The sequence below is a fragment of the Lampetra fluviatilis genome, unplaced genomic scaffold, assembly GCF_964198595.1.
Source record: "Lampetra fluviatilis unplaced genomic scaffold, kcLamFluv1.1 SCAFFOLD_727, whole genome shotgun sequence".
Classification (NCBI taxonomy): Eukaryota; Metazoa; Chordata; class Hyperoartia; order Petromyzontiformes; family Petromyzontidae; genus Lampetra; species Lampetra fluviatilis.
This window is the reverse complement of record NW_027621225.1, coordinates 22,501-31,501: the sequence shown is the minus strand read 5'-3', so window position 1 is coordinate 31,501 and position 9,001 is coordinate 22,501. Positions and strand designations below refer to the sequence as shown.

Sequence of the window (9,001 nt, the reverse complement as noted above, 5' to 3'; positions counted from 1 at the left end):
TGTCTGTGTGACTGTGTGTGTGTGTGTACGCTGTCTGTGTGTGTCTGTGTGTGTGTCTGTGTGTGTCTGTGTGTGTGTGTAAGCTGTGTCTGTGTGTCTGTGTGTATGTCTGTGCTGTGTGTGTGTGTCTGTGTGTGTGTCTGTGCTGTGTGTGTGTGTCTGTGTCTGTGTCTGTGTGTGTGTGTGTCTGTGTGTGTGTGTCTGTGTGTCTGTGTGTGTGTGTCTGTGTGTGTGTGTCTGTGTGTGTGTGTGTGTCTGTGTGTGTGTGTGTCTGTGTGTGTGTGTCTCTGTGTGTGTGTGTGTCTGTGTGTGTGTGTGTGTCTGTGTGTGTGTGTGTCTGTGTGTGTGTGTCTGTGTGTGTGTGATGGTTGTGGAGGTTTGCTGGTGGCTCTCTCGTCCCGGACTAGGGGGTCATCGTGCACAAGTTGAGGGATTTACTGCCTGCAGACACAGACAGAGACACAGACACAGAGACACAGAGACACAGAGACACAGCCACAGAGAGAGACACAGAGAGAGAGATACACAGAGACACAGAGAAAGACACAGAGAGAGACACAGAGAGAGAGACACAGACACAGACAGAGACACAGAGAGAGACACAGAGAGAGACACAGAGAGAGACACAGAGAGAGACACAGAGAGAGACACAGACACAGAGACACAGAGAGAGACACAGAGACACAGACACAGAGAGAGACACAGACAGAGACACAGACAGAGACACAGACACAGACAGAGACACAGAGAGAGACACAGACACAGAGACACAGACACAGACGTAGAAAGAGAGAGACACAGAGACACAGAGACAGAGAGACAGAGACACAGAGAGGCAGAAACAGAGAGACAGACACAGAGAGACAGACACAGAGAGACAGACACAGAGAGACAGACACAGAGACACAGACACAGAGAGACAGACACAGAGACACGGAGAGACAGAGACACGGAGAGACAGAGAGAGACACATAGAGAAACAAAGACACAGACACAGAGAGAGACAGACAGAGACGCAGACTGTTTAAGTTTTGATGATGGTGATGGTGATGATGGTGGTGGTTGTGATGGTTATGATGGTGGTATCTGTGTGTGTGTGTCTGTGTGTGTGTGTCTGTGTGTGTGTGTCTGTGTGTGTGTGTCTGTGTGTGTGTGTCTGTGTGTGTGTGTCTGTGTGTGTGTGTCTGTGTGTGTGTGTCTGTGTGTGTGTGTCTGCCTCAGTGGCCCGCGATCACAAATCCCTATTGAACTCCATCAAAAAAGTAACCTGTAGCGCCACACCTATTACCGTCATTAGGGGGAAAACACGGTGATCCAATCTCCGACCCCCAGGAACAGGTTCGCAGATTTGCTGAGCATTCCTGTGAAGGTCCTGGGGGAGGGGAAATCCCTCAGCCAGGAAAACATCGTGGCACAAAGTGGGGATGACCCTGCTGAGGCTGCGGTGCCTCAAATATTGGAGGAAGTCACCCCCTGTGAGTGGCTGGCTGAGGTGCCATCTGTTGAGGAAGTACTGAGGGCGATCCGGAGTCTGAGACCAGGAAAGGCACCGGGCAGAGATGATCTCCCAAGCGAAATGCTGAGGGAGGGTGGCGTTTGTGCACAGACTGCCCTACATGACATCATAACAACAGTCTGGACCACTGAACGGGTTCCGCAGGATTGGAAGGATGCCCTGGTGGTCCCCCTCTTTAAGAAGGGGGACCGCACAGACTGTAACAACTACAGGGGCATCTCACTCCTCAGTGTGAGGCCGGGAAAGGTCCTGGCAAGGATTATTCAACATCACCTTGCCAGGCACGCTGAGGAGAGGCTTGCGGAGCCCCAATGCGGTTTCAGGAAAGGGCGGTCCTGCACAGATGCCATATTTTCTGTCCGTCTGCTACAGCAGAGGTGTAGGGAATTCCAACAAGACCTACATCTCTGCTTTATTGACCTGGTCAAGGCATATGATACCATCAGTAGGCCTGGGCTCTGGGTTGTTCTTCGTGCTTTCGGAGTCCCTGACCCTCTGCTCACGATCATTAAGGACCTTCATGATGGTGAGTGGGCCCGGGTAAAACTACGTGGCCGGGAGTCAGAGCCTTTCCCTGTACACCTTGGGGTGCGACAGGGATGTCCTCTGGCTCCAACATTATTTAACATCTATTTTGACTGCGTAGTTCGTGAAGCCTTCGATAGCTGTACCGGGGGAATCTCCATCTGGTACAGATACAATATAGGAGGCTGATCGATGCCTGGGTGCGATCAAGGGATGGCTCCCTATTGGTCAACCACGTTATGCATGCCGATGATCTGGTAATTGCTGCTCACTCAGAGGAGGAGTTGGAGACGCTGCTGCTGAGACTGGAGCGTGCCACTAAGAGGTGGGGCCTTACCATCAGCCCCACCAAAACTAAGCACCTGCCTGGGTATTTTGTACCATCGGACACTCCACCCCCACAACTCCCAATCGGTGATGGGGCAGTTGTGGAGAGAGTGGAGAGTTTCCCATACCTGGGCAGTGTGCTTATGACCGGCTCCAGTTTAACAGCAGAGGTCTCGCTCCGAATCAGTCGAGCGGCAATATCTTTTCATCGGTTGCGTAACGCTGTGTGGAAGCTACCTGGTCTGTCGCTCCGTACGAAGCTTCAGGTCTTCTCGGCCATGGTCATTCCCTCCCTTCTCTACGCTTGCGAAACGTGGACCCCCTTAATGGAGCATCTTCGCCGGTTGGAAACATTTAGGCTGGCCTGCCTACGATCCATCCTGGGTTTAACCTGCAGGCTGGATTGTGTGAGGAGCTCACAAATCCTTGAAAGATCTGGGCAAAGTCCCATCGGTGAGCTCCTCTGGCAGGCAAGGCTGCGTTGGCTGGGTCATGTAGCCCGCATGCCCAGCCACCGCATGCCTAAACAGCTTTTGTTCGGCCGGATCGAGCGGGCTGAACGGGCGCGGCACGGGCTAGAGAAGAGATGGAGTGATGTGGTACAGGAGGACGTGGAGCTGAGTGGACTTGCCGATGACTGGTACCAGCGGTGTCAAGATCGGACTCTGTGGAGGAGGCTCGTGAAGGACGCTACTGGGCAGTTGGAGGCAGTCGCCCTCCAACAACAACGGAGGGCGGAGGAGCGACGCTCACAACAACGAGCGGAGCGCCGGGTGGCTAAAGCACAGCAAGTTGGCACAGTAGGGGGCACAAGTGGTGCATCAGCCAGTCGTCTCGGTCATCTCGGTCAGTCGACCCGTGGCACCTGCTGGGTCTGCCCCGTGACCTCCTGCCAGCAGGCGTTCGACACTTCACGTGGCTTCAAGGTGCACATGGCCTGGCACAAGCGTCGTGGTGACGTCACCGCCACTTAGTGGCGAATGGCGGTTGTTGTTGTGTGTCTGTGTGTGTCTGTGTGTGTGTCTGTGTGTCTGTGTCCGTGTGTGTCTGTGTGAATATTTACCATCAATTCCAAACCTTCCAGATTCAAAGACTGCACACAGACACACACGGACACACGCCCAGACACACACACAGATGCTGAGTATATATTGCATTTGTTATTGACTCATAGAGACCCAAAAAGACTCAGAGACTCGCAGAGACCCACAGAGATTCACAGAGACTCATAGAGACCCATAGAGACTCACAGAGACCCACAGAGACCCACAGAGACCCACAGTGACCCACAGCGACCCACAGACACCCACAGAGACCCACAGACACTCACAGAGATTCACAGAGAACCACAGAGACCCACAGTGACCCACAGAGACTCACAGAGACCCACATAGACTCACATAGACCCACAGAGACCCACAGAGACTCACACAGACTCACAGAGAACCACAGAGACTCACAGAGACCCACAGAGACTCAGAGAGACACACATTGACCCACAGACACCCACAGAGACCCATATAACCATATAGATCCTATAGAAACCCAAAGAGACCCATAGAAACCCATAAAGACCTATACTCAAAGAGACCCATAACACTCCGGCTTGCAAATGTTGACTACCTCCCCTGATACTCAGGACCTCCTGTAGACCAGGCGAGGTACTCAACATCTCACAGGGACTGAGATCGAACCCACGACCTCCTGTAGACCAGGCGAGGTAGTCAACATCTCACAGGGACTGGGATCGAACCCACGACCTCCTGTAGACCAGGCGAGGTAGTCAACATCTCACAGGGTCTGGGATCAAACTGACGACCTCCTGTAGACCAGGCGAGGTAGTCAACATCTCACAGGGTCCGGGATCAAACCCACGACCTCCTGTAGACCAGGCGAGGTAGTCAACATCTCACAGGGTCTGGGATCGAACCCACGGCCTCCTGTAGACCAGGCGAGGTAGTCAACATCTCACAGGGTCCGGGATCGAACCCACGTCCTCCTGTAGACCAGGCGAGGTAGTCAACATCTCACAGGGTCCGGGATCGAACCCACGACCTCCTGTAGACCAGGCGAGGTAGTCAACATCTCATCAGGGTCTGGGATCGAACCCACGACCTCCCTTATACCAGGCGAGGTAGTCAACATCTTACAGTGTCTGGGATCGAACCCACGACCTCCTGTAGACCAGGCGAGGTAGTCAACATCTCACAGTGTCTGGGATCGAACCCACGACCTCCTGTAGACCAGGCGAGGTAGTCAACATCTCACAGGGTCCGGGATCGAACCCAGGACCTCCCTTATACTAGGCGAGGTAGTCAACATCTCACAGGGTCTGGGATCGAACCCACGACCTCCTGTAGACCAGGCGAGGTAGTCAACATCTCACAGGGTCTGGGATCGAACCCACGACCTCCTGTAGGCCAGGCGAGGTAGTCAACATCTCCCAGTTTCTGGGATCGAACCCACGACCTCCTGTAGACCAGGCGAGGTAGTCAACATCTCACAGGGTCTGGGATCGAACCCACGACCTCCTGTAGGCCAGGCGAGGTAGTCAACATCTCACAGGGTCCGGGATCGAACCCACGACCTCCTGTAGACCAGGCGAGGTAGTCAACATCTCACAGTGTCTGGGATCGAACCCAGGACCTCCCTTATACCAGGCGAGGTAGTCAACATCTCACAGGGTTCGGGATCGAACCCACGACCTCCTGTAGATCAGGCGAGGTAGTTAACATCTCACAGCGTCTGGGATCGAACCCACGACCTCCTGTAGACCAGGCGAGGTAGTCAACATCTCACAGGGTCTGGGATCGAACCCACGACCTCCTGTAGGCCAGGAGAGGTAGTCAACATCTCACAGGGTCTGGGATCGAACCCACGACCTCCTGTAGGCCAGGAGAGGTAGTCAACATCTCACAGGGTCTGGGATCGAACCCACGACCTCCTGTAGACCAGGCGAGGTAGTCAACATCTCACAGGGACTGGGATCGAACCCACGACCTCCTGTAGACCAGGCGAGGTAGTCAACATCTCACAGGGTCCGGGATCGAACCCACGACCTCCTGTAGGCCAGGCGAGGTAGTCAACATCTCACAGGGTCCGGGATCGAACCCACGACCTCCTGTAGACCAGGCGAGGTAGTCAACATCTCACAGGGTCTGGGATCGAACCCACGACCTCCTGTAGACCAGGAGAGGTAGTCAACATCTCACAGGGTCTGGGATCGAACCCACGACCTCCTGTAGACCAGGCGAGGTAGTCAACATCTCACAGGGTCTGGGATCGAACCCACGACCTCCTGTAGACCAGGCGAGGTAGTTAACATCTCACAGGGTCTGGGATCGAACCCAGGACCTCCCTTATACCAGGCGAGGTAGTCAACATCTCACAGGGTCCGGGATCGAACCCACGACCTCCTGTAGACCAGGCGAGGTAGTCAACATCTCACAGGGTGGGTGAATGGAACGGATGTGTGGGATGGAGTGTGTGGGGGTTGTGATCAATGCCTGGGCCTGATCGATTCTCACTCACCAATTCTATTATCCCTGGCCGGGTATTGAACCCACGTCGCTGGGTTCGTAGTGAAGTGTGTAAACCCTGGCACTGCTGCTAGCCACGAGGGAGACACACACATCACGGGAAAAGCGAGTGGGAATGTGTCCTGCAAGCGTGCACTACACTATACACTACGCTAGTATACACTACATTATACACTACACTATACACTACACTACTATACACTACGCTACTATACACTACATTATACACTACGCTACTATACACTACATTATATACTACACTACTATCCTACACTACTATACACTACATTATACACTACGCTATTATACACTACATTATACACTACGCTACTATACACTACATTATACACTACATTATACACTACATTATACACTACGCTACTATACACTACATTATACACTACATTATACACTACACTATACACTACTATACACTACATTATACACTACACTATACACTACACTATACACTACGCTACTATACACTACATTATACACTACACTATACACTACACTATACACTACGCTACTATACACTACACTATACACTACACTATACACTACGCTACTATACACTACATTATACACTACATTATACACTACATTATACACTACGCTACTATACACTACATTATACACTACATTATACACTACATTATACACTACGCTACTATACACTACATTATACACTACATTATACACTACACTATACACTACGCTACTATACACTACATTATACACTACACTATATACTACACTATACACTACTATACACTACATTATACACTACACTATACACTACACTATACACTACGCTACTATACACTACATTATACACTACACTATACACTACGCTACTATACACTACATTATACACTAAATTATACACTACATTATACACTACGCTACTATACACTACATTATACACTACATTATACACTACATTATACACTACACTATACACTACGCTACTATACACTACATTATACACTACATTATACACTACATTATACACTACATTATACACTACATTATACACTACACTATACACTACGCTACTATACACTACATTATACACTACACTATATACTACACTATACACTACTATACACTACATTATACACTACACTATACACTACACTATACACTACGCTACTATACACTACATTATACACTACACTATACACTACGCTACTATACACTACATTATAAACTACACTATACACTACGCTACTATACACTACATTATACACTACACTATACACTACACTATACACTACGCTACTATACACTACATTATACACTACATTATACACTACACTATACACTATACTATACACTATACTATACACTACGCTACTATACACTACATTATACACTACACTATACACTACACTATACACTACGCTACTATACACTACATTATACACTACACTATACACTACACTATACACTACGCTACTATACACTACATTATACACTACATTATACACTACACTATACACTACACTATACACTATACTATACACTACGCTACTATACACTACATTATACACTACACTATACACTACGCTACTATACACTACATTATACACTACACTATACACTACGCTACTATACACTACATTATACACTACATTATACACTACACTATACACTACACTATACACTACACTATACACTACATTATACACTACACTATACACTACACTATACACTACACTACTATACACTACACTATACACTACACTATACACTACACTATACACTACACTATACACTACATTATACACTACACTATACACTACACTATACACTACACTATACACTACACTATACACTACACTATACACTACATTATACACTACACTATACACTACACTATACACTACACTATACACTACACTATACACTACACTATACACTATACACTACACTACTATACACTACACTATACACTACACTATACACTACACTATACACTACACTATACACTACACTATACACTATACACTACACTACTATACACTACACTATACACTACACTATACACTACACTATACACTACACTATACACTACACTATACACTACACTATACACTACACTACTATACACTACACTATACACTACACTATACACTACACTATACACTACACTATACACTACACTACTATACACTACACTACACACTACACTATACACTACACTATACACTACTACTACACTATACACTACTATACACTACACTATACACTACACTATACACTACTACACTATACACTACACTACACTATACACTACACTATACACTACACTATACACTACACTATACACTACACTATACACTACACTACTACACTACACTATACACTACACTACACTATACACTACACTATACACTACACTATACACTACACTATACACTACACTATACACTACACTATACACTACACTACTACACTACACTATACACTACACTACACTATACACTACACTATACACTACACTATACACTACACTATACACTACACTATACACTACACTATACACTACACTATACACTACACACTACACTATACACTACACTACACTATACACTACACTACACTATACACTACACTATACACTACACTATACACTACACTATACACTACACACTACACTACACACTACACTATACACTACACACTACACACTACACTATACACTACACTATACACTACACTATACACTACACTACACACTACACTATACACTACACACTACACTATACACTACACTATACACTACACTATACACTACTATACACTACACTATACACTACACTACACACTACTATACACTACACTACACACTACACTATACACTACACTATACACTACACTACACACTACTATACACTACACTATACACTACACTACACACTACACTATACACTACACTACACACTACATTATACACTACACTATACACTACACTATACACTACACACTACACACTACACTACTATACACTACACTATACACTACACTACACACTACACTACACACTACACTATACACTACACTATACACTACACTATACACTACACTA

The 9,001-nt window shown here is 47.2% G+C and overlaps 1 protein-coding gene across 1 annotated transcript in view; it reads right to left on the bottom strand.

The window, feature by feature from the left end:
* Nucleotides 1-293: 293 nt before the first annotated feature.
* LOC144954944 (transcription factor 7-like 2) overlaps nucleotides 294-9,001 on the bottom strand; it is a gene marked incomplete at its 5' end in the record, with an annotated part of 28,099 nt that continues 19,391 nt past the window's right edge. The window contains 2 exon segments of the mRNA XM_078885310.1: nucleotides 294-441; nucleotides 3,432-3,461. Coding sequence (XP_078741436.1) covers nucleotides 3,455-3,461 — 7 coding nt within the window.